Genomic DNA, 27,389 nt, shown 5'->3' with positions numbered 1-27,389 from the left:
CAGGTTTTCCCACTTACAAAGCTTGTAGAAGTCTGTAATTTTTATCATAGGTATTCGTCAACTGTGAGTGATGTACACCTAAAACAAAAATCCCGAAAATCACACTGTATGATTTTTAAGTAATTAATTTGCATTTTTATTGCATGACATAAGTATTTGATTCATCAGAAAAGCAGAACTTAATATTTGGTACATAAGCCTTTGTTTGCAATTACAGAGATCATACGTTTCCTGTAGTTCTTGATCAGGTTTGCACACACTGCAGCAGGGATTTTGGCCCACTCCTCCATACAGACCTTTTCCAGATCCTTCAGGTTTCGGGGCTGTCACTGGGCAATATGGACTTTCAGCTCCCTCCAAAGATTTTCTTTTGGGTTCAGGTCTGGAGACTGGCTAGGCCACTCCAGGACCTTTGAGATGCTTCTTACGGAGCCACTCCTTAGTTGCCCTGGCTGTGTGTTTCAAGTCGTTGTCATGCTGGAACACCCAGCCACGACCCATCAATGCTCTTACTGAGGGAAGGAGGTTGTTGGCCAAGATCTCGCGATACATGGCCCCATCCATCCTCCCCTCAATATGGTGAAGTTGTCCTGTCCCCTTTGCAGAAAAGCATCCCCAAAGAATAATGTTTCCACCTCCATGCTTCACAGTTGGGATGGTATTCTTGGGGTTGTACTCATCCTTCTTCCTCCTAACACAGCGAGTGGAGTTTAGACCAAAAAGCTCTATTTTTGTTTCATCAGACCACATGACCTTCTCCCATTCCTCCTCTGGATCATCCAGATGGTCTTTGGCAAACTTCAGACGGGCCTGGACTTGAGCAGGGGGACCTTGCGTGCGCTGCAGGATTTTAATCCATGACGGCGTAGTGTGTTACTAATGGTTTTCTTTGAGACTGTGGTCCCAGCTCTATTCAGGTCATTGACCAGGTCCTGCCATGTAGTTCTGGGCTGATCCCTCACCTTCCTCATGATCATTGATGCCCCACGAAATGAGATCTTGCATGGAGCCCCAGACCGAGGGAGATTGACCGTCATCTTGAACTTCTTCCATTTTCTAATAATTGCGCCAACAGTTGTTGCCTTCTCACCAAGCTGCTTGCTTATTGTCCTGTAGCCCATCCCAGCCTTGTGCAGGTCTACAATTTTATCCCTGATGACCTTGCACAGCTCTCTGGTCTTGGCCATTGTGGAGAGGTTGGCGTCTGTTTGATTAAGTGTGTCAACAGGTGTCTTTTATACAGGTAACAAGTTCAAACAGGTGCAGTTAATACAGGTAATGAGTGGAGAACAGGAGGTCTGTGAGAGCCGGAATTCTTAATGGTTGGTAGGTGATCAAATACTTATGTATAAAGTATAATATAAAATGCTAAATAATTACTTGAAAAATCATAGAATCTGATTTTCTGGATTTTTATTTTAGATTCCGACTCACAGTTGAAGTGTACCTATGATAAAAATTACAGACCTCTACATGCTTTGTAAGAAGGAAAACCTGCAAAATTGGCAGCGTATCAAATACGTGTTCTCCCCACTGTGTGTATATATATATATATAACCATGAAGCAAAGAAGTCCTTGCATTTCCCTCATGGTTTCCATGCTTTACTGTTGCCATGTCATATATAATCCTGTAAATGTAACTAGTTTTTTTTAGGACTTTAGGGTGGCTTTTGAGACGTCATTGTGCTACAAATTTCATCAGAATCTGGCAACACTGCCCTGCTTGCAGACTTGCAACACAATCTTTATCAAGTAGAATTTTATGTTTTAAACATCTGTGGTGCAATTTGTTTAGGCTATTTTAAAAACAAACTACTTCACATGCTGAGGTTTAGGTTTGTATCATTTCATATTATTGGGTCTGTCTAGACAAAGCATTGCAGTTTGGGTTTTGTAATCAACATCTGTCTCAACAGAGTTCATATGTTGCATGTAAATGTATTATAACTAGAAAATGCAGAAATTTCTCACATCAGATATTGTTATTCATTTGGATTACTTCAGTAGATACTGTATATAGAAATCTGGTTTGGAGTAGATTACTCCTTTGAAAGATCCAGACACAATGCTTTTCTGAACTTCTGGAGCGGTGCATGGTGATCTAATGACAATCAGTTCTTAATGTGTCTTTCGAGTGTTTATACCTGTCTAAAAATGTGGGAACATTTGGAATGTGAAGAAGATCAGGAGGCATGTTGGAAACAGTTATAAACAGGGTTAAATAAAGTTAAAGAATTGCAAGGAACATTTTTATTTTAGAACCAAGGTTTGGATATGATCAGTGGTTAATTTGAGATGGATGCTGCCGGAACAAGATCCAGGACCTCTCAGGTTCCGGCACCTATTTTTCACAGATCCGGGTTAGAATCTGCTGCGCACGACTTGTCTTTTTTCAATCACATTGTTCGCTTTGCACTGTAAACATTCTACTAAAAGCAATCAAAATTCATAAAAAACTATTCCTGTAGCTTCTTGTAACCTCAGCACTGCCTGACAAAATTGTCAACATTTTAGCTTTTTGTTCTCCGCTGTTTGCGCTACCGATGTGCGGGCTTCTAGTCGATTTCTCAACCGGATCCATGTCTTGCGCGCCCCATTTCTGTTCCGGGACCTCTCGATTTACAAATTAAGCACTGGATATGATATGATGTGTTTGAATAACTATAGTTTATAAACACTTATTGGATTCCAAGGTGACACCCCGAAAAATGCACAAGATACATGTAATGCAAAGCAAATAACAGTGACCTACAGTGAACAATTTGACTATTTCTATGGTATATGTGTTTATGATTCATATTCAGTTTATTGTTTACCAATAACTTTTCAACATGAAAAGAAATTCTTCTGGGAAGGATAAAAAAGCAAATGTACAACATTTAGTACCTTTAGACAAATTATAGTTAAACACTTCCCTCTATGGAGTTAGATGAGTTTCAATATTCGTAAATATATCTAGAAAATATCTGTGAATATATTCATCAAAACTCACAAAGATTTGTTAATGTCGAAAAATATTTAATAAATAAAAATGTTATCTGTAAATATGTAAACATGTTTCACAAACATAAATAAACTTTGTGAATATATAAAAACATATTTCACAAATAAAACACATCCGTAAAACGTTGCTTAACATTAACAAGTGTTGACTTACATTTACAAATCTTAAGTTTGTTTACAGATGTATGTTGTTGACTTGCACATCTGCATTCGGTTCATTCAGTGTGAGTATGGAACATTGTGCTAACGTTAGTGGTTACAAAAGAAAACTGTATGCATGTGTTAGAACTTAGAATGTAAGGACAGAGTGATAGTACACCAACATTATGGTCCACCTCTTTAGTTTGTTAGAAGTGTATGTACTTTTTATTTGGCAAGAATTGGTGGCCACTTGTCAATCTTTCATCACACATCCAATCAGAGATAGAATTATATCTATTGCAGAACTCTCAAGGCTCTTCAAAGTTATTTGAGAAGGGTTATTGTGAGTTTTTTATTTTTCCCCCTCAAAGATTTCAGTTTGCTTTTCAATTGAATTGTTCACATTATAGGTCACATTAAAGGTGGAAAAAGTTCTGACATGATTTATCTTTGTCTCATTTAAATCACAAGAACCTGGCATTTTAACAGGGGTGTGTATACTTTTTATATCCACTGTATTTAACTAATAAGGGACAAAGGGGTGTTATATGGCCAATATACTAAGATACACTCAGATCTTGCCAGGATACAATTTAGCCGTTGTACACAGTAAATAAATAACGTCCCCTATTGTCTTGTTGCTATTATAAACCAGTTACCACTGTAAAATAGTAAGTAATAACTGCATGTCAGACTATATGGTCTCTTTGAATCCTGAATGCAGGTTGGCTGATAGACATATGTGAGACGGTATAGCATGGTTATGATATCACATCACTTTTAACTGTGTGGGAAATGCAACATGTTCTTTAGAATCTGGGTTGAGTAGGCAGAGTGACACATTATTCAATAGGGCATGGTTCCGACATCACACGACTAGCAAAATACCTGATTAGGGGGTTGTAATGAAAAACAGGACTGGATATTTCAAGCAAACCGTAAAACAAGTCAATGTTGTTCCACTAGGAAACAACAGCTTTGCTTTACCTGATTGTTTCATCTAATGTAATTGTGCTGAAATTATGAGCGTAATAAATGTGGGTTTGGAGATTTATTCTGTGTTTTACTGAAACATTCACTCATGTAACACTCATTTTCATAACACTTTTTATTCACTCATTGTTGGGGCCATGGTAATTATCACTCACAAAAAAACAATAGTTTAAGGGATCACCTACATTTAAGCCCAAAAGTATTCATAACCATGAAAAAAAAAAACTGAAATAGTTACGTTATTCAATTGTGTCTCCAGCACAATGTCTTACCGTGTTTTGTCTCTTGTTTTTGTCATTTCCAGCAAGAAGAAACCTATTGGTCAAATAAAAATTCACTATAGCTCAATACTTTTGGGCTTAACTGTACAAGTGAAGATAGGGAAGCAAAGCAAAGTGAAGAAAAAGGGAAATATTTGACATGCTTAACTTGAGTCAGAATAGGAAACAATATGTAAAAAAAAATCTCTTTATATGCGGCATGGTGATTGCCAGGGCACCAGGCCAACACTACACATATGTCAGTTCCTTCTTCACAAGGTGTCTGGATCTGAGTAGACAATTTATGGATCACAAAAACTGTTCACCCAGAAATTGGGGGGTTGGGCCAGACCAAGAACACACCATCACAGACTATAATGCTACATTCAGGACCTCATATTGAAGCTAATAAAGGTCTATCAGATGTACACTCACCTAAAGGATTATTGGGAACACCTGTTCAATTTCTCATTAATGCAATTATCTAATCAACCAATCACATGGAATGCATTTAGGGGTGTGGTCCTGGTCAAGACAATCTCCTGAACTCCAAACTGAATGTCAGAATGGGAAAGAAAGGTGATTTAAGCAATTTTGAGCGTGGCCTGGTTGTTGGTGCCAGGCGGGCCGGTCTGAGTATTTCACAATCTGCTCAGTTACTGGGATTTTCACGCACAACCATTTCTAGGGTTTACACAGAATGGTGTGAAAAGGGAAAAACATCCAGTATGCGGCAGTCCTGTGGTCGAAAATGCCTTGTTGATGCTAGAGGTCAGAGGAGAATGGTTCAAGCTGATAGAAGAGCAGCTTTGACTGAAATAACCACTCATTACAACCGAGGTATGCAGCAAAGCATTTGTGAAGCCACAACACGCACAACCTTGAGGCGGATAGGCTACAACAGCAGAAGACTCCACCGGGTACCACTCTTCTCCACTACAAATAGGAAAAAGAGACTACAATTTGCACGAGCTCACCAAAATTGGACAGTTGAAGACTGGAAGAATGTTGCCTGGTCTGATGAGTCTCGATTTCTGTTGAGACATTCAGATGGTAGAGACAGAATTTGGCATAAACAGAATGAGAACATGGATCCATCATGCCTTGTTACCACTGTGCAGGCTGGTGGTTGTGGTGTAATGGTGTGGGGGATGTTTTCTTGGCACACTTTAGGCCCCTTAGTGCCAATTGGGCATTGTTTAAATGCCACGGCCTACCTGAGCATTGTTTCTGACCATGTCCATCCCTTTATGACCACCATGTACCCATCCTCTGATGGCTACTTCCAGCAGGATAATGCACCATGTCACAAAGCTCGAATCATTTCAAATTGGTTTCTTGAACATGACAATGAGTTCACTGTACTGAAATGGCCCCCACAGTCACCAGATCTCAACCCAATAGGGCATCTTTGGGATGTGGTGGAACGGGAGCTTCATGCCCTGGATGTGCTTCCCACAAATCTCCATCAACTGCAAGATGCTATCCTATCAATATGGGCCAACATTTCTAAAGAATGCTTTCAGCACCTTGTTGAATCAATGCCAAGTAGAATTAAGGCAGTTCTGAAGGCGAAAGGGGGTCAAACACAGTATTAGTATGGTGTTCCTAATAATCCTTTAGGTGAGTGTATATAACAAGATGTATAAAGCACTGATGTATAAAACAACTATCTACTTTTGTTAACAAAAGCATAATTGAACCTGAAACACAATACCTGCCTTTGAGCATTTCTTTTTTTACTTCTCCATTAAATAATGACCTTAACCTAAATGTTTGCTAGCATTATTAATTTTAGGTATGGTTTCCTACAAAGACAAACTCCACTCTTACCCTAGTCTTCCAGCAGATGACCATCACTCAGATTTTTTATTTTCTTAGGACACATGTGCTTCTCAGGGTTTTCTTTATTTGAGTCTTCGTTCTTCTCATCGTAACAGAATGCCATAATAAAATAACATTTTCAAACTGCTAATTTTCCATATTCTTGTCTAAATCTTTCAATTATGCCCTTTCTATGCTGTCCTTTTGGAAATTTCTGTATTTGATTTGACATTTGTAAAGAATTCAAAAAACTATCCCCATGCAAGAACATAAGAGGCTCTTTAATCTAGAGTTAAAGACCAGCAACTATTTCTAAAAATAGATCTGAAAGGAAAACAGCTGTGATAGCCATTGGAGTTTGTATGAATCTGTTTCACTATTATGTAAGTGTGAGTTATTTTTTTATTATATTTGGTGGGGGGTGGAGAACCATTTTGATGCTTTGATTGTACAATGCTTTCTCAAGATACAGTATAACAAAAATGTGGAATATGCTAATCTTTTAGCATGATAAAAATTAGAAATGGAAGGGAATATTTGTCATTTCTTTATTGATAACAAAATATTTGCTTACAGTGACCAACATTTACAAAACAAACAGTTTGACCTATTTAATATATACTATACAAAACATCACACAAGAACAATCTAAGGCCAGAATTTAATCAGTTTTAGCATTAATCGACGATGCCTGACATCCACATAGCAGGGGTTTTGGCAGTGTCAGAGGTGTTAATGCATTAAAGCTGTCAAAATGGAGTTTGGAACAAAAATAATAACACTCACATAAAAAATAATTTAAAAAATATTATGGTTTTATATCTGACTAATCCGTGAGGGGCTGCTTGAGGATTTGACAGCTCTAATGCAGTTCCACCTTGAACAGTGCCAAACCAATGGCTATGCAGATTTTGGCTGAAGCAAGCTTGATTCTATTTGGCTGTTACAATTACTTTTAAAGGTAAAGTAAGCAATTTAAAATCACCATACACATTGAGCTGCTTTTCTTGTTTATAGACAATAACATATAACATAACTTTAATATACCAAAACTGTTGCAAGTTTTTAACAAATCATGATCCAATAGCGGCAGTCTTGACACATTTTTGTTGCTGATTCTTTTATTAAAAAGATATTTTGTTTCTCATGATATCATGTTACATAATTCACCTTTAATATCTAAAATTACTATCTACAATTTAAATTGGCTAAACCAGGTCATATGGACCAAGAATCTTTATTTACAGAATGAATTTGCTTCAAATACGCAAACGACTAAATATGTGCTAGTAAAAAATATCACATTATTAAATATTTCTTTCCAGTGATATGGTATATCAACATCCTATAAGTCCTAGTCAGCTAATGTCTATAGGTCAATTTGACCGAACTCAAATGTTCTAATAATACTGATTCGGAAGAATAGATCATTCAAGAAAATTATTTAGCCTGCCTGTGATAATGAGAAGGGATTCAAGTTTAATTTAACTCTGAGAAAATAATGGGGTAATGAGATCTCCAGTATAGACAATCTGTTATATAGCTTCAGGCCCAATATCACAAAAAATGAAATCACAAAATGTAACATAACATTTTATAAACAAAGCCTGTGATTACTTGCAATGTAACTAAAGTGGAAATTGTTGGTTGTGCATTTATCTAATGGTCAAGAAAAGGCAATTGGTGATTAAGACAGGATCCAAGATATCAACCAACATCTGACCATCACTCAAAACACTGTCATGGCCAAAACATACAATATAAAACGTAAATTGTCACCAATCCTACTGGCATTCTATTGAGAATGAAGCAACATCAACAATGAGTCTGTAGTATTCTAATTAGTAGTATATGTACAGTAGAGTCATAAACCAGAGGGTTTCAAGATCCAGTACATACAGTTACATCCACATTCTGGGAAGAAATGTCATCAAGTACATATGATTATTTGAGTGTGCTTGTATATTCGTTTGTGTTTGTGCAGGTATATGTCATTGATATTGTGTGTGTGTGTGTGTGTGTATGTGTGTTTTTGCCTGTCATACATTGTGTGTGAGGGTAGGTGTGTTTGAATGACAGTGCGATAGGTCTGAAAGCCCTCAATGCCTACAACCCCCAACAACAGGACAGATTACTTCGCAAATCACTTGATGTTGCCACGGGAACCGCGCTGTCTGGTCATAGTAGTCAGCATCTGGCTGATATAAGAGGTCAGAAGGTCATCCATCTTGTAGCCCTGCGATCACACAGACAAAACAGATTAAACCAGTTCTAAAGTACATTCATGTGTTGCCCCAAAAAATCCTGACAGCCTGGGAATCGAATTGGGATTTTAGTTGTATCTGTTTTCGGTTAAATACTTCAGAATGTGTGTGATGGAGCTTGTATGGAATGATCCCTAATGTGCCAATCTTCCCAACTGGCACTCCAAACGGGCCTTATCAAACAATCAGGATGAAGCAAGTCTGCTACTCTGGGAGTCAGTCTGGGACCCATCAACAATGATCCAGAAAATTGCCATGCTTGATTAAAGCTAACCAGCATTAACCATAATGTGACTCTTTTCCATTTAAGGGTAACATTTTTGACTGCTATACCTGATGGAATTCAAACTTCAAAATATTTATGTCCCAATTCAATAGCATCGGGGGTATGGAAATATATACAAAAAAACCTTCAACAAACATCAACATCCATTCCTTTCAGTTCAAACTACTATATAAAATTCTTGCAACAAAATAAATTCTCAATATATAGGGAATTGAACAGTCGGCACTGTGCAGACTGTCATAATGAAATACAATCTGTGGACCATCTGTTCTGGTACTGTCCAGGTGTGGAATCGACTGGTCTGTCATGGTATCTCTGTTGAGATGAACATTGGACAAAACCGACAATTGATTACAAAAATCATGATCAATCAGTGGAAAATATGGTTATTCTAATGGGTAAAACAGTAATCTTTAAGGCTACAGACAAATTTTTTGTAAAGCATCACAGCAAGACAGAGAGATATATTGCAGGGATTAATAAAAACATGGCAGTGTACTGGGAAATCTCTGGAATTTGGAGCGATGGAGTTAAAAGGGACTCGAGCAGGGTGTTGGGGTAGCTTTTGAGGATTTTAGGCATTACCACGTGGGGCTGGGTTGTGTTTGAGCAAGAGGCTGCTCAGTTATAGGTGAGGATTGTGTTTGTGCGAGTGTGACTGTAGGTATGCATGTAAATCTGGATATGGGTGTCATCTGGGTGTTTAAACATGAGTGAACTTATATAAATATAAATATGGACGGTGCTGGCCATAGCGTTGTGGTCAAAGGACACAACATTGTGGAAGTGGTATCCCTAAAGATTCAAAAGGAAAACATGGCATTTGCTATTAGCCTGTGCAACATTTTTAATTGTGCAGACGGTGCCTCCTCCAACAGTCTCTTATACAGGGGCTGGAATGTGGTCAGTAAAGAAGGTTGGTTAGCCGAAGATCCTACCTTTGACAATTGGACAACCTAAGAGGCACCGGCTCGTCATTTATAAATGTATGTAGTTAACTTCATACAATGTTGATGGGCGACGACGTGTCCTGTCACTTACCAGTGAAGTCTCACACAGCAGCTTGGTGCCTCGGACCAGGTTGCCGATGGTGATGTGGAAGTAGGTGTTGCCACTGCTCCAGTTGGAGATCTTGGTGAATGGGTGTGTCGTCAACACATCCTGTTGACGAAGCATTTGGAGAGTAACACGATAGACACACACTGGAGTGAGCAAATAGGCACACACAACCAAACACACATGCATGTGGGCACATGCTAACCTTGGACTTGGGGTCGATCAGGCTTACGCCATGCTTGTTGATCGCTATCAGTAGGGTCTCTGGGAAGTTTGGATCAGTGGTTTGCTGTTGAATATAACAATATCTGTTTAGTCATGATTGTTATCTTACAAAACTATAACAAACTTCAATTCGTGCAGAACAAAATAAGGATTATCCCATTCAAATTCTGGATACATAATGTCTGTACTATTTACACAAGGACATGAAGTCATACACTGGAAAACCCCATAAATAATTTCTATACATTTTTTTACCTTCACTTCAAAGAAGGCTGAGCCAAATGTAGGCCACTTGAAGATGACTTTGAGGAATGAGAGCTTGGCCTCCTCTCGCGTCTTCCCCGCCTGCTTGTTAAACAACGCCACTATAGACTGTGATACAGAAAGCAAGTGGCAGAGAATGTCACCAAATATGAGTCAGTTATGCAATGCAGGCTTGTGTTCGCCCATTGAACTGAAGTCTAAGCATGCATTTTATGTATTTGAAGTGTCTCAGACAAGGTCCCTCAGCTATTTGAATTAGTATTATAGATAAAATCCCAGAAAATAGGGTAGACTCAGGTTCCTGCTCTTATTCTTTATGATCTAAAGCAGAAACTGATCCTACATTAACCCTCCAAGAGTTTTTCTCCTTCAGGTCAGACCACCCAGATAAAGAAGTCTGTTAGGCATTGCTTTTTTCAGACTCACCCGTTTCCAATCATCAGGTGAGAGATGTCGGATCTGGTCCTGTGGGATCAGCTCCTTCAGCATTTTGGGGATGTTGGGAAACTGGGATTTGTCCTCCTCGAACTTCACTCTGTAGATAAGCGCTGCCAGCTGGAAAACCTCTTCCTGGGAACACTTGTGGTAACCACGGAGATACTTGGGAAGTTCCTGAAGGTGAGCAGAAAGTAGGCTCAATAAAAAGTACTAATATGATAAAAATACTGGTATTACTATAATAATATGTGATGTCAATTTTTATGGCTAAATACATTATTTCCTGATGATAATCATGTGTTAGGCACTGTCATTATCTTAGCTTACAATTGTAATAATGTGACTACGCAGAGGTATAAGTTGCATGTTATGAAACTTCGTTTTTCAAGAACACTGAGAAGACACACATAACACATATATGCACAGAGACATACTTGGTAGTAGTGAAAGATAGAGTCGGCCATGGAGTCTTTCCCTGGAATGGTATTGGTCCATAGTTTCTTCATGAAGAACACCTGATAGATCAGTGAAGGCACTACACCTGCACACGGACCATAAATAAACAGAAAAGATACGTCTCGTAATAACACATCAGCGGATAGAAAGTCCCCCAACTCAAATATATCATTCAGGCAGTATTAAAGGGATAGTTTGACCTGAATTCATATTTGGGTGAAATAACACTTACTCTGAGTTGTTCTTGAAGGCCATGGAATTAAAGTAATCTGTCGCCCTAGCATCAATTCGTTTGACTGCATACTGACAAAACAGCAGGTGGAATGTAGTTGCTTCAAACTGTCACCCTGCAATCTACTTTCTGTAGCCTCCTCAAACAGCATATGACTTTCAGCAAAGATGTCATCGGTAGCAAGTGAATGCTAAGTGGTTCTTCTGGGTCGAAATTTCAAAAAACGCGGATTGATACTATTGTGAACAAAACTGATCGTTAAACAAAGCAACTATTACTTCAGTTGAAAAATTGATTTATTAAGCAAAAACTAAAACATTATTTAAAGGAACACATCAACATGTTCTTTGCGATAAACAACACCACTAGTCTTAGTTGGAAGTGTTTTGGAGTAGGTTTTTCCGCTTGCAATGCAGCTTCTGTTGATTGGGACGCACTGTTTCAATTCATGACTTTAGACAATGCTAGTAATAATGCTAATTCCGAGCAGGGACAAAGTTGAATAATGGCTAGTTTAAACATTACTCCATAGGAATTCAAGAACAACTCAACATAGGGGTTATTTCACCCAAATATGAATCTAGGTCGAACTATCCCTTTTTAAACATTTTATCATGTTGATGGTGTTGTAACATGGAACACCGTGCTTGATCAACTACAATAGTTTCTTGCCTTTAACAAACTACAGACTTATTTTGGTTCACAGCAACAAAGTGTATTTTTTTTCAATGAAGTCAAGACACCATACTATGTTCCAAGATACCTATTTTGTCTGATAATTCAGTGATAAAAATGTCCTTGTGGATGCTATGAGTAAATGTTTTACTAAATAGATGTCATATATATTCAACCATTCTCTTTACCGTCCTTTGCTGGTCTGGCTTTTTTTATCCAGTCAGTCAAATGCCTTACAAAATCGAAGAAGAAGTCTCCTTCCGGCACACTGATGACCTGAAACAACCAAAAGGTCAAATGTCAGACAAATATTGACCAAATTATATAATTATTATTATTATTAATCTTTTTAATGCAAATTTATCTGTAGCAGTACTGAAATCTTAAAAGTTATCCTAAATTGGTGTAAACCCCAAGTAGAACAATTATGCAACACAAGGTGTAGAGTGGTGAGGGATGGTATCTTTAAAAACAGAACACTTTGAACTATTAAAGTTGACTCTGCTTCTTTCCAAATATATACATATAAAAAATAATAATAATAGGAGTGCAGTGGTGGTTTTGGGATAAAACAGAAACATGCAGAAAGGTAACTCATACCTTTAGTGGTGGACTTTTGATATTATGAGTGTTTTACTTTCACTTCTACTGGGGCCATTGTTGAAGCCTAATGAGCCTAATTAACTTTAACAAGTACCAGAACATTCTAGACAAAAGTTAAAGAGTTAAAATATAATTTAATAAATGTGACATCAACAAAAAATCTCTAATGATATAAATTACAAGTAACCACTTACAATACGTTCAAAGTTTTTTGGGAAGCTCTACATCAGTGATATCCTAGTAATGTACCTTATCAGTGATCTTGACAAACAGACTGAAGCCCTCCGATGATTTCAGGAGCAGTCTGCCGGCGATGTTCAGGCAGAAATCTTTGGCCTTAGTGCTAGACTCCACCTCAAAAGCCTTTGGATAAAAAAACATTTCAGATAAAAGTGACCAAACCGAACATCTGGTTGCGAATAAAATAGCTTGTGTGCCATTTTTTCTCAGATTGTCCCCCTGTTGACTCCAAGTACTTGGCATCAACATGTCATTGGTGCTTCACATTGTATCAACACATTGTTCATTAATGCAGCATTAATACAGCATTAATGAGGTTGACCTCTCACCTCGTCTGTGTCGTCCGGGAAGTACACTTTGTGAAAGATCTGTGTGGTCTTGTGCTGGATGGCCTCTACCTCCACCAGGTGAGGCGGGTACTTCCTGGATCCATTACTGTATTGGTAAGTACAAAGAATCATGGGAACAGAAGTTTATACTGCTAATACAGTAACCATTAGACTGTTAGTTCACCCACTGGAAAAGAGAGACGAAGGCAGAGTACAAGAGGCACGGATACTGAGCTCAATCATCCTTATCTCCTGAATACTTTGGCATTTTACTCCTTTTGTTTACATGGCTGAGAAGCTCTTGGACAACGTGTCAGAAGTCAGTCTACTGTTCAGGTGGGTGTGTTATACCGTAAGGCCTTCTGGAGTCTCTGCATGCAGTCAGGGGCAAGGGGGTAGTGCTTCTTAGCCTGAAGGAACTTCTGGACATGGGGTAGCAGAACGTTACTGGGAGGGAACAGACCTGTACACAACCACAGCAGCTCCCAGCCCTTCTCCTCACTGAACCTGCACAGACACACACACACTGACTTTAAGTGCTTTTTTAAACTCCAAACAAATCCAATCCACATTCGAATAAAACTCAAACATTACAAAGGTGATAATGTGCATCAACACTGAAGAATATAAATACAACACAGACACAGGCAGGCATACAGACACAGGCAGGCATACAGACACAGGCAGGCATACAGACACAGGCAGGCATACAGACACAGGCAGCAGGCATTCAGACACAGGCAGCAGGCATACAGACACAGGCAGGCATACAGACACAGGCAGGCATACAGACACAGGCAGGCATACAGACACAGGCAGGCGTACAGACACAGGCAGGCGTACAGACACAGGCAGGCATACAGACACAGGCAGGCATACAGACACAGGCAGGCATATAGACACAGGCAGGCATACAGACACAGGCAGGCATACAGACACAGGCAGGCCGGCATATGCAGGCAAATTCTCACACATACAAGTGACCTACATTGGTGCCAGGCTCACAAGTATGCATGCACAAACCATCACGCAAACACACACTCACATACACACAGCACAATATGGTAAATCCTTACACAACTTAAGCCTCCCTGACATAACCTCTTCATACACTATTAGAACACCTGAACCCAGGTCTGTGTAATCTGTCAGCCTTACTTAATGTGGTTCTCTGTGAGCTGTTTGAGGATCTGGCAGTAGATTTCATCTTTGAGTGGCTCTGCCTTAAGTGAACCCTCAAAGATCTGGTCGGTCAGCTCGTTGACCGAGCGCGTTCGCTTGGATGGGTAGTCACCCATGTACTTCATCAGCGGTGCACGGGAGGGGTTAAGGACCATGAGGGAACACACACTAAATGCAGCCATAAAACTATATGAATTATTACACAATATACATTTAACATTACATGACACGCTGGGGTTGGCATCACATTTCAGCCGATTCTAATGGTTAACTATTCTTTTGTAAAAAACAATGTCAATAGCACCTCTCATATTTTACAATGAGATCATTCCACATTGTAAAACCAAGTCATTTGGATCGTTGAAAGGATATCTATGAAGGCCAGTTGGGCCTCCTGGGAGAGCTCCTCATGGGCCAGGACCTTCTTCAGCAGGGGCTGTTTGAGGGGCTCCCTGGTGCAGCACCACAGACGCTCCTTCACCCGTCCCTTGGTGATCATTACCCTGCTCAGAGTGCTCTTAGGAGGGGGTCTGAAGTAGGGGACCAGGGGGGGACCCAGGAAGAAAGGAGGGTGAAAGAGAGAGGACAGAGAGAGGTGGTGAATGGAGCCGAATGAATGACGGGTGGACTGAGTGAGTGAGGGGGATATTCATTTTTACCTTTATTTATGGAGTGTGATTAACATTTGAGCCCAATTTTACAGCAATAATGAAAACAGATTTGAAATACACACATATTGAAACAAGAAAAGGAAGCAGGCAAGCCTAGTTCTGCCGGCCCATGATTAGAAGGGATGAATGTCGTTGCCCCGGCTGGATTTGATCTGTGGTTCCCTATGTGGCAGACTGTGTCTTTAACCACTACACTATTTAAACAGCGCATAGTGTTGCATGTTATATGTGTGTAGAGATGTGGTGTCTGTTTACTTCTGCATTGTTTAACCAATTAGTTGAAACTCCACAGATCTTGAAAATAGGTCCCCTACAACATCCAAACCAACAATAGGTATAACAGGGTCGCTACACTACATTAAACACATTAAATTCGAAAGAGAATACAGTATAATAACTAACAAATAGCTAGACAGTCATGAAAACAATGACTCCAATCACTCCATGGCTGGTTCCACTACGCTGTGTGAACTATGCTATGTCAATCGAAATCGAGAGGAATGTGTTCGTCCAACGCAATATAACCGGAAACAGTTTTATTTTAGGCTTACATGAACATACCTACTGAAGCTTGTGGCCAGCGAAGGTTTAGTCTATCCTGAACAAATCCTAATGCCTAATTTGTTATAAACTGTGGCGAGAATCGAACGCTGGTCGTCTACGTTACGGTCCGCGTCTCCAATCACTACGCTATTTAACAATGAGTAGACAGTCAGGCACTCACTAACTCAGTCAGGAAGAGACATTCGCTCTTCCTGGCCGTCTCCGCTTACGCGGTCCCCGACAAAAAACAAAGCAAGAGTGAGTGAGCTTGCGTGCGTGGCCTTCAGATTGACGGCCTTCATAAGACTGAAGAGGCTGGCGAGGTACTGATCCATGTTAGTGTTTATGAGCAGTCCTTGGGTGTCGATGTATCTAACTACTGTTGTAATGATTAAATCCTATAGGAATGTCCATCTCAGAGGCGTATTGAAATAAAATATTTGATTGTCTGAGTGTAAGTGTGTGTGTGTTTATCTACCTGAAATAGTCATATGAGAACTCCTCTAGGGTGTAGGGTTTGACCTTGCCCTCACTCTGCGCCAGGGCCAGTTGGGACAGGCTGATGGACTCTCTTCTCTGGTCTGGAGTCATTGTTACCAGAGCCTGAAAGGGGCAGAAAGGAGAGAGGAGGATGGGAAGGATGAATGGGACAAAAACGGTGAGAGAGAGACAAACAGATACAAAAAAAAAACATACCAGATCAACCACAAAATGATCACGGTAAAGAAAGAAACTACGGAGAAGGACAGTGTATTCATGATCACCACCCACCACAATGTCATACTGAGGCCGGGTGACAGTGGGCAGGACGTAGACACAGTCAGCTGGGAAGTCCCCGCGATGCTTGGTCCTGTCGTTGACCCCGTGCGCCCACCCTGAGGTCATGACCTGTTCGCCACAGTGCTCGTCCAGTATGATCAAGTCACCCTTGGAAAAACTGAGGAAGGTTGAGTCCTCGCCGCCTGCTACAGCAATGCGCCATTCAGGTCAAAGGAAAATGGATTAAAATAACTGAATTATATATATTATATATAAATATATATATAAATATACATATATACATATGAACAATGTATAAGGAAAATAGGACCAAGCAAAAACATGTTTTTAGTCATTTTTACAAACATAAAAAAAACAACAACAGAAACAACACATCCGGTTCAGACAGAAAACAGCATGTATAAGTTAAACCATTTATTGTATGCACAGAAATGTACACAGTGTGTTGGCATTAGGTTCTGCTCCTCTGAGGTAAGTCTGCCATCACATGATCATGTATATGATACTACCAACAATGACATAACACTGTAATATTATGAATCCCCATAGCCAATGAGTAAGGTACGCAGAACCAACACCCCACACAAAAGGAAACAGACCCAAACAGGTGGAGGCTGGGGTGGTGGGTGGATTAACACCTATATGCCAGTTTATGACCATCATCTCAGACATTTCTGTTAGTAACCTGACAATTAAATAGACAGGAAGTAAATCTAATATTGTGACAGGAATGATCAGCTGATATATCCACACTGGCAATTTACCACTCTCTGGGTTTTTTGATGGACAAACATGTAATTTTCTAGAAAACATTTCTGGCTGATAACTTACCAGGGTTGGGACAGTCGAGCAGTGCAACGACATACTTTGACCTCCTCCTGAGGCCCTCCAGGAAGGTCACAACAAGGTCACGGATGTCCTCTGCATTATTGGAGGTGAACGTGTACTCGTCTCCTTTGATTGTGGCTAGTGAGAAGCTCTGGCCCTGGAGCTTCCCTCCTCTGTCAAGGAAAATGGTTATTACAATACCAAAATGATGTTACAAAGCACAACATTGTTTTTGTTTTAAATGGGTCAGGTGAGACGTAGGTTGATTTCTTTTTTTCAATTTTACTGTATTAAAATTATAGGCTTATTCTAATGAGGTTGCTGTGTATATTACCATGAAAAAAAAAAAATGTTTCGCCTACTCTGCAATGATATCAAATGAGTAGCTCTGACTACAAGCTGAATAAAATCCAAGTGATTGTTATTGACCTGCTACTGGACACAGCTGTGATCTCTGGGAAAGACAGTTCCAAAAGGACCTGCTCCTGCTCATCCACAAAGTAGACCCCAGTCCAGTTGACTGCCACTATGACATCATTCTTCGGCAGACTGGGCCCTGAGTAGATAAATGACATAGAGGTTATGTCAAACTATACATTCATGATATTATGGATATGATACACTACATTCTCAGAAATATCATTTCTGTATGATCCTTTGTATTGGCTAAAACTCCCATAAATATTGACGAAAAAGAAGAAATTAGTACTTCTTGTGGTTTGCTTGGTTGTGGTTCTATTAGGGGGATACATTTTATTGTTTTTCTAAAATATATGGTGACCAAGTTCTTTTTTTTTTTTTTTGGGGTTACCGGCCTCATATTCACAGCAAGAAAAAAAAAAAAATTATATATATATACAGTATATATATAATACAAAATAATAAAACATTTCGATTTTACTTTTCACTTTTTAGTGATGATCCGTGGAAAAAACATGAGATATATACTCTATATATGTACACATATACCTATAAAAACAGCACATAACTACACCCACATATGTATAAACATTTATTAATATTCCTTCAAATAACAATATATCCCACACTACACACAAACACACACTGTTCCTTGATTAACACCAATAATTAATTATCTGACAGAGCTTAGCAGTGTAGAACACTGACCTGAAAATTTGAAGGCCTCGTAGAAACGGGAGAAGAGTAAAGGCCACTTGAAGCGAGCAAAGTCAACCACGTCTTCCTTAACTCTCTGAGGGTCCAACCTCTTCTGAGTGTAGACTCCCTGAAAGAGTGGAACGTTATGAGAAACTGTTTAAGAACTGTGTTTGCACTGGTCATAGGAAAATATATTGTAAGTCAAGCTGTCAAGCAGCTAAAAACGAATACAGAAAATAATAGTTTCGTTTAGTGGACGCTTAAATTATATTTACTACAAAAGACATGTTCACTCTCCACTACATCCTTAAAAATAAGCATAAATAGACCATAGGACAAATTATTTTGTAAGAGCAGAAGAGATGAACTAAAAAAGTAATTGAAAAACTGAATTGACAAATTGAAAATGTTTTCTGAAAACCTTCTTGTGAGCGGAGGTGATCAGCTGGGCCCACTTCTCTGTGGTCTTTGTGGAGCTGATTTCACGGTCAGGGATGTAGGAAGGGATGAGGTTGAGGAGGCGCTCTGGGAGGACCTCCACGCCGTAGTCTACATAGTACTGTTGAGATGCCAGTTCTGCCAGATCCTCCTCCTGACAGGGGTGGGAGAAGGACGAAGAGGACAGATTGTTAGTCTGTCTATGGACTGGGAGAGAAGGCAAAGGAGTTCTAATACTTATAAAATCTGGATTGGCATACACTCCATTATGCATTTGGACAATTGAGCTTTTTTCACTAGGCTATATTTGAAATAGAATGTTTAAAATGATGTGAAAGTACATAATGTTGAAGACATAACTACAGTACACATTAGTATGAAATAAATAACACATAACACCATCTCACATCATTCATCAACCAAACACAGAGAACAGACGAGTAGAAAATACCCAATTCCTCTCACCTAATCTCCTTCTTTACACATATCCCCACATCTCTGTCCCCACATCTCTGTCCCCACATCTCTGTCCCCACACCTCGTCCCCACACCTCGTCCCCATACCTCGTCCCCATACCTCGTCCCCATACCTCGTCCCTATACCTCGTCCCTATACCTCGTCCCCACACCTTGTCCCCATACCTCGTCCTCATACCTCTGTCCCCCACACCTCGTCCCCATTCCTGGGCCCCATACCTTGTCCCTATACCTCGTCCCCAGACCTCGTCCCTATACCTCGTCCCCACACCTTGTCCCCATTCCTGGGCCCCATACCTCGTCCCCATTCCTGGGCCCCATACCTCGTCCCCATACCTCGTCCCCACACCTTGTCCCCATTCCTGGGCCCCATACCTCGTCCCCACACCTTGTCCCCATTCCTGGGCCCCGTACCTCTGTCCCCATTCCTCCATCCCCAAACCTGTGTCCCCACACATCGTCCCCATTTCCCTGCCCCACACATCGTCCCCTTACCTCGGCCTTCATGCCAAACTCACCCTCTCACAGCGATACTCGCCGAACTTGACCCCGCGGACAGTCTGCTGGTATATTAGGTTGGTGGCTACGCTGTCTTCACTTGGGTTGTGCCAGGGCGTGAAGATCTCCTTCCTGAAGAACAAACGCCAGGGGGCATTCCTCTCCTGGGCACCCTGCTCTTTGGCGTACTGCTCACACTGCGACACGGCGTCCATAACATGGTCACTGCCGCTGCCCAACGAGGATACCTGGGGTGGATGGACACTGGCGATGAACGTGTGTTCGACAGCATCTCGACAGGCTCTGATTGAGCGGCTGCATGCGCTTTACATATGCGTGCCGGAACTTCTCACTCCGACGACACGAGTGAGGTCCAGTCCTGTACCTTGTCAAACAAAGCGATGTAGAGGGAGAATCCGAAGCGGTCTCGGAGATTGATCTTGTCCGCCAGGGCATTACACAGCTCACTGGCCGTGGTGGCTGAGTCGGTCAGCAAAGTCTTTGTGGTGCCGTCCATGAAGGTCACCGGCAGCATGATGGGCTTCTTTGACTTAGTGGCCTGAGAGGAAAGACATTATTAACCTCCAGGCCTTACATAGAAAATACAATACAGAAAGTACTGCATGTAGAAATGTAATAACTGCCCTTTTCTGACCTACAAATGTACACTGCCGTTCAAAGATTTAAGGTCACTTTGACATTCCTTGTTTTCCAAAGAAAAGATCAGAAATACAGTGTAGAGACTGTTATGTTGTAAATTACTATTGTAGCTGTTGATTTTTTATGGAATATCTACATAGGGGTACAGAGACCCATTATCAGAAACCACCAGTCCTGTGTTCCTGTTGGCATTGAGACTGAGGTTTTGTGGGTACTATTTAATGAAGCTGTAAGTTGAGGGCATGTGAAGGCATCTGTTTCTCAAACTAGTCACTAATGTATTTGTCCTCTTGCTCAGTTGTGCACCAGGGCCTGCCATTCCTCTTTCTATTCTAGTTAGAGCCAGTGTGTGCAGTTCTGTGAAGGGAGTAGTACACAACATTGTACGAAATCTTCAGTTTCTTGGAAATTTCATGCATTAAATAGCCTCCATTTCTCAGAAGAAGAATAGACTGTTGAGTTTCAGAAGAAATGTATTGGTTTCTGGCCATTTTGAGTCTGTCATCAAACCCACAATTGCTGATGCTCCAGATACTCAACTAGTCTAAAGAAGGACAGTTGTATTGTTTCTTTTATCAGCACAACAGTTTTCAGTGGTGCTAACATAACTGCAAAAAGGTTTTCTAATGATCAATTAGCCTTTTCAAATGACAAACTTGCGTTAGCAAGCACAACATAATGTCTACACTGTATTTCTGATCAATTTTATGTTATTTTATTGGACGAATAAATATGATTTCCTTTAAAAAAAATAAAGGTAATTTCTAAGTGACCCGAAACTTTTGAATGGTAGTGTATATATAGAGTATACATATAATTTCATACACAACTATTCATTGCTAAATTCTTTGGGGTCCCAATAATCACAGACCAACAGAGCCTCCAGGTCAGGGCGGTCAAAGCTTATTGGTGGACACAGGGTGTAGTGATGTATCTTAGACTGTGCCACTCAGAAGTTGGGGGCCAGTGCCTGTGAGGCACTATACACTATTATAATACTAAGACTAGGCTCAGTGGTTACATCTTCCCTGAAACGCTACTATGGGTCACTGCTAGATGTGAGTACCTGCAGCTCTAGCCAAGAGGGTGGCTGGGTCCTGGTGAGGTTCACAAACGTCCTCATCAATCTCTCCTCACAATATGGCGCGTAGCCAGGAGGACCATTGATCATGAAAGCACGCAAATACTGAAGGACAGAGGGGAGAGGGAGGTGTCAGAGGGGAAATGCATCACAGACTTCACTAACCGCTAATTTCCCTCTGTAGTCCAGCCAGGCAGGTGGACATCTAAACATTACATACACAGCAGACAACAGACAGAAAAAAGAAAAGGCTGAAATAAGAGACATGTTTCAACACAAGCCCCCACATTGTCGATGAAAACCCCTTCTGCTGGATGGAAATGTTACTAGACCTAAATAAACAAATAATTATTGCATGTAGCCCTTTCTTGCACATATTGAAAATTAAAAAATCATATGCCCTAGTCTGTCATGTGTGGCATTCAATTATACAGCCTTTTTGCAAAAAAATGTATAATAACCTGTGAGTGTATGCTGATTAAAACATCTACTTTTGTCTCATTTGAGGAGGCTTGAAAACTGCTACAGTCAATGTTTTTAAAGCAGTGCTGATGGGGGAGGGGGGACGACACAGTCTCCTCTGGTGGACGGTCTTTGCAACCTGCTGTTTTGCTCAGGGCAAAGGTTTACTCTCAGAGGTGTGGTGATTTTCCATGCATTCTTTTTAAAGTAGGATTTGCCATGGTATTAAAGACCAGTTTTCCCACATATAGGATGAAAACTATGCCTAGACAGATTTGAGGTATGTAATGTTTGCCTTGGGGGTTTAATTCCCAGGGGGGGCCATTATGCATTTTTGTCAGCTAAAAATCACTCATTGTTAAGGTGCACAAATGTTTTTTTTAAAAAGAGACCTAAACCTCTCTCAGATGTTTCACCACCAATCACCATCCCAATCAAAATGACATTCAGGTTGGCATGAGGTCATTCAGGGTGAGCAATGCACAGCTCTCTTTGGTTTAATAGGCCACAATCATGTCACACTTATTTTGACCTATAAACCAATAATTTGTTTGCAAGGTGGGACTTTTCAGCTGAAACTGAGCTCAGATAGATGATCATGTGACTATATACAGTATCTCACAAAAGTAAGTACACCCTTCACATTTTTGAATAGCAGGTGTGGAGACTTGAGGGGCAGTGGGGGAAAGCCCCACATACATGGACAGACAGGAGAGAGAGAAAGCCTGGCCCGGACCACGGGGAGGTGGATGCGGAGGGCATGACAGTAGCAAAGTGTCATTTCTTCAGTGTTGTCACATGAAAAGATATAATCAAATATTTACAGAAATGTGAGGGGTGTACTCACTTTTGTGAGATACCGTATGTGTGTATCTGCTGTGTGTGTGTGTGTGTGTGTGTGTGTGTATGTGTGTGTGTGTGTGTGTGTACGTGCATCTGTGCATGCGTGTGTGTGTATGATGAGGATCTTACTTTGACAAACTTCTCAGATGGAGCGAAGCAGCCAGCGCAGAGAGACAGCAGGATCCAGCCACGGGCATGGCTACTCTTGGACGGGTTCTGGGTCAGCTGCTTACATATCTGACAGTAGATCTCATCCCTGTTTACGGACACAACAGCATGCCAATCAAAGTCACTGTCAGATGTTGAGCAGCAAAAACAACAAGCCAATCACTGCCACAGTAAGAAGTGGGAACCAGGAAACCTAATGATGAATTTGACTGTCCCCATATTACATATGGATTACTTTATTACTTTGTAGAAAATTACTTCATTACCTTGTAGAAAGTGGTGGGTCGGACCCTGTTCCAAACACGCAGACAGTAACATTGGTATGTGTTCATGTACAAAGCCCTCTTAGGAAAACTCCCTCTTGACCTCCAGCCTGGTCTCTAGCCTGGTCTCTAGCCTGACCTCCTTCAACACTAGCAGACACGCTCTACTACCCTTACCAAAGTCCCCATGTCTGTTACTGAGACAGTAAGATTGCCTTCTATTGTTCACCCGAAGCACTGAATAGCTTACGGGCACTGCTTCTCCAAGATGCGTCAGTGCCCCTCAATTACTTTAAACCTCTGAAGGCTGACTGTTTAAGGACTGTAAATGTTTCTGTAGGCTGAATTAAATTGTGGTGTTATTGTCATCATATATTTATGATGTTGCACTTATTGCTGCAGCCAGGTCTGCCTTAAAATGTTTTACTGTAGGTTTCAACAGGCTATTCCTGGTTAAATAAAGGTTAATAATTAATGAGAAGGTAGAGAGAGCGTTTCTGAGTAGTTTGTCACCTGAGGGCGGGTCTCAGGATGCCATTGCCAATGATGAAGTGCAGCTTCTCCAGGTTGGAGGTCGGGCGGTCCTCCAGCATGCTGTTCCCTTGTAGGCTATAATCGCCATCAGTCAAACGCCGGGTCACCTATAAGGAAGAAGAGGAAGGGCCAACAGGGAACAGGAATGTCACTGGTAGCAACTGTCATGTCATTGATTACTTTCAACAGTCAACAGTCAATTTGTTATTGGCACCAGGTGCCAGGTACCATTGTGCCGACAGATACCCAAAACACTTCCATGACAAGTCACAGGGGACTGTAAAACCAGTAGGAGTCATGTGGAAAAGGACATTTGATATGTGACAAAAAGATCACCAACAGGCCTTTGTTTATAGCTTGCAATATCTTGGGGCAACTAAAGAAGTAACGCACAGGTCAGAGGGACAGAGAGAATTACTGACTGAAGAATTTAGTAAATGGGGGAGCAGAAAAGGAATGTGAGAAAGGGGATACATAATAGTATTAACTGAGACCATATACCACAATAAAACAGGACGTAAGTTGTACAGTAACTACTGTAATTGCATTCGTTCATAATAGTAATACAACACCCCAGGGGTTAGTGGTTTGCCAGTAGAGCATGGCATAATGCTGTATCCAGACACTCAGCATTGCGTTGTAACTAACAGCTCTTACCTGTGGTATTTTGGGTATTTACCACATGTTCTTATGCCTTATTGTCTTTATTTATATGTACACAAGTATTATGATGATAGCTATAATGAAATACAAACCTCCTCAGTAATTTTGGACTTCTTCTTCAGCGTGAGAGAGACCAGCTTGTGTCTCACACTGTTCTTCTTCTGCCCACCACCACCTTCCATGGAGCTGTTCTGGAAGACAGAGAAACAGGGGAGTACAGTACATTACACTGGTTTTATGAGGAGTACAGTACATTACACTGGTTTTATGAGGAGTACAGTACATTACACTGGTTTTATGAGGAGTACAGTACATTACACTGGTTTTATGGGGAGTACAGTACATTACACTGGTTTTATGGGGAGTACAGTACATTACACTGGTTTTATGTTGCATATTTGTTCAAAGTTTACAAAGATTAAAATCTAAAGGTTTAAAAATCTATAGGTTAAAGATGCTAACCCTTCCAATTATGTTGTTACCCCATCCTGCCATCCTGTACCATCTCATCTCCACCTCTACCCCCACCTCACCTCCCCAATCTACCCCCACCTCACCTCCCCCCTCTACCCCCACCTCACCTCCCCCCTCACCTCCACCTCAACTCCACCTCACATCTACCCCCACCTCACCTCCCACCTCAACTCCACCTCACATCTACCCCCACTTCACCCCCCTCACCCCCACTTCACCCCCCCTCACCTCCACTTTATCTCCACCCCCACCTCACCACCACCTCACCTCCACCCCCACCTCACTCCCCTCACCTCCACTTTACCTCCACCGGGACCACTCAAGACCACATTGATGTGGTTTAGGTCTCGGTCTGGGTCTCCAGGGTTTGGGTCTTGGTCTGCGTCTCCAGTATTGCGGTCTCACCTCTCCCTCCATAGTCTGGAGTTCCTGCAGCTCTCTCTTGTAGGTCCTCTTTCCCAGTGTCTCGTAGATCTTAGTCATGACAGGGATCTTTTCTGAGCCGTCGCTAATGGTGATGTGGTACTTTGGTTCTGGCAGGTCCCCCATGAACCTCATCACTGTGATCCACACAGCCAGTGCTGCCTGCAGTGTTTGGACATAGACAGCCACCATTGGTTTACTTTACCTAGTTAATGTCAACAGATCTTTAATAATGTGATTTTATAAAAAATCTGATAACCCCAAAACAACATGCATTCATTTTAAGCAATAGAAATGTCAAATGATTACAAAAGTGTACTCAGTGAGCAGGCTAATGTAGTTCCGTTCACAAAAAACAAAACAGTAAATTTTGCACCCGAACAACTCTTCGTTCAAAATGCAAGTCTCCAATTAAAACACCCAAAAAGGCTAGCATTATGTTAGATCATGAAATGCACGTTCAATTTGTAAACCTTTTACTTTGTTTAATTAACAGATAAAATACAGATGTTTTCTTTCTTTACAATGCACATGAGGTAGTAAGTAGAAAGCCGCTGGCCTCTGATCCTATATTTCTACCAGTTACGCTTTATCAAGGCACTCAACCCCTCACTAAATAGAATAACTGCACTGTGAATTTATAAAACGTAAGCCCATCCATGTGAAGGTCTACTGTGGGATTTGATCCACCCTGAATCACACCGAAGTAAGGTACTGTCCTGTAGCTGATTAAAGTGGGGCTCGGGTGGATGCCTATTGACTATAAAGGCCTACGTGCTGCTGAGATCATGTTCCTCTCTTCAGGAAACTAGTTCAGTGATAGGCTAGCCTATTGGACTAATACAGGAACCAGAAACCTACGCATTTCATCAAAAATGCAAGGTTCTGTACACCGACAGCTCCAGATAGCTCCAACACAAGTTACCTGGTTACATGAACACTCCACATCTCCTGCCCAAATCATCTCAAACTATCTCCACTTGATTGTACAGGGGGACAGGGTCGACCGTTCATCACAGCACCGGGCCAATATGCCCGTTCATGCAGTGGTAAGCGCGCGTCGCCTTGGCTGGCTCACCAACTGGTCACCCTCGTCCTCATGGAAAAGCAGCGGTTGTTTCAGTGGCCTTCTCAGGTACGTGTGCGTCGTGGTGCCCTGGAAGTAGGTCGCGGCGAACTTGGAGAACTTGTACTCTGACAGGTCCTCCTCCTCGTCGTCAGGCAGAGGGATTGCCTCCTCCTCCTCCTTCTCCTCCTCTTCCTCCTCGGCCCTGTGAGCCACTTCAAGGTCCTACAACAAACCCATGGAGGGAGACACGGAGATGTAGATCTGTGGAGGCATGAACACTCACACACACTAATGGGTACACATACACACACAAACACACAAATGCACCCAGTAATACACACACTAATTCACACACCAACACACATCAGAGCACATGTAGGAAGGCAAATAAACCTACCAACTAATTTAAACAGACAACCAAATCAACACCCCTACCTCTTAAAAATACACTCTTACCTCTTAACAAAACAAGTATAACTACAGCCCCACTTCTTACAACATTTCCCCTCCTACCTCTTTAACAAAACCACTACCTCTTAAAGGGATAGTTTGTCCAAAATTCATATTTTTCCCAAAGTCCACTTACCAAGATATTATCTTGAAGGCACATAGTCATTTATTCAAACAATCCATTATTCAGCTCTGTCCCAGTCTGTAATTAGCGTTATTAGCATTGTCCAAATTCATGAATGGAAACAGTTCGTACCGCTACCGAAGCTGCATTGCAAGCGGAGAACTACACCAAAACACTTCAAACTAAATTCAGTAAATTCTACCCACTCTGCAATTGGGACGATACCTCTGCCTCTCCCGAGTCGTATTGTGGGAGAATCAATTGGCAACTACGCCAACCAGATCATACATTTTATAGAGGATTGTGACCTACGTTCACTTAGAAGAAGATTAAAGGTGCATGTAATTCC

At 41.1% G+C, this 27,389-nt stretch overlaps 1 protein-coding gene across 7 annotated transcripts in view; it reads right to left on the bottom strand.

Moving 5' to 3' along the window:
* Positions 1–6,756: 6,756 nt before the first annotated feature.
* LOC105011052 (unconventional myosin-VIIa) overlaps positions 6,757–27,389 on the bottom strand; it is a 46,886-nt gene continuing 26,253 nt past the window's right edge. For 4 of the 7 annotated variants that reach the window (XM_029121155.2, XM_034293305.1, XM_029121156.2 and 1 more), the window contains 26 exons: positions 26,476–26,688; positions 25,380–25,559; positions 24,593–24,691; positions 23,817–23,944; positions 23,002–23,128; positions 21,553–21,672; positions 20,212–20,385; positions 19,847–20,074; positions 18,835–19,005; positions 18,423–18,540; positions 17,724–17,850; positions 17,298–17,467; positions 16,458–16,651; positions 16,165–16,289; positions 14,845–15,002; positions 14,449–14,602; positions 13,642–13,797; positions 13,291–13,396; positions 12,971–13,084; positions 12,307–12,394; positions 11,190–11,296; positions 10,744–10,929; positions 10,309–10,425; positions 10,034–10,117; positions 9,814–9,933; positions 6,757–8,458 (listed from right to left, as the gene is read on the bottom strand). In XM_029121155.2, coding sequence (XP_028976988.2) covers positions 8,366–8,458; positions 9,814–9,933; positions 10,034–10,117; positions 10,309–10,425; positions 10,744–10,929; positions 11,190–11,296; positions 12,307–12,394; positions 12,971–13,084; positions 13,291–13,396; positions 13,642–13,797; positions 14,449–14,602; positions 14,845–15,002; positions 16,165–16,289; positions 16,458–16,651; positions 17,298–17,467; positions 17,724–17,850; positions 18,423–18,540; positions 18,835–19,005; positions 19,847–20,074; positions 20,212–20,385; positions 21,553–21,672; positions 23,002–23,128; positions 23,817–23,944; positions 24,593–24,691; positions 25,380–25,559; positions 26,476–26,688 — 3,657 coding nt within the window. In that variant the 3' untranslated portion in view covers positions 6,757–8,365. The remainder of the gene's footprint in view (positions 8,459–9,813; positions 9,934–10,033; positions 10,118–10,308; positions 10,426–10,743; positions 10,930–11,189; positions 11,297–12,306; positions 12,395–12,970; positions 13,085–13,290; positions 13,397–13,641; positions 13,798–14,448; positions 14,603–14,844; positions 15,003–16,164; positions 16,290–16,457; positions 16,652–17,297; positions 17,468–17,723; positions 17,851–18,422; positions 18,541–18,834; positions 19,006–19,846; positions 20,075–20,211; positions 20,386–21,552; positions 21,673–23,001; positions 23,129–23,816; positions 23,945–24,592; positions 24,692–25,379; positions 25,560–26,475; positions 26,689–27,389) is intronic. The other 3 variants (XM_034293304.1, XM_013134565.4, XM_034293307.1) reach the window with 1 other exon arrangement.

Source organism: Esox lucius, chromosome 7, assembly GCF_011004845.1.
Source record: "Esox lucius isolate fEsoLuc1 chromosome 7, fEsoLuc1.pri, whole genome shotgun sequence".
Classification (NCBI taxonomy): domain Eukaryota; kingdom Metazoa; phylum Chordata; class Actinopteri; order Esociformes; family Esocidae; genus Esox; species Esox lucius.
The sequence above is the reverse complement of the archived record's forward strand: the minus strand, read 5'-3'. Positions and strand labels throughout refer to the sequence as shown.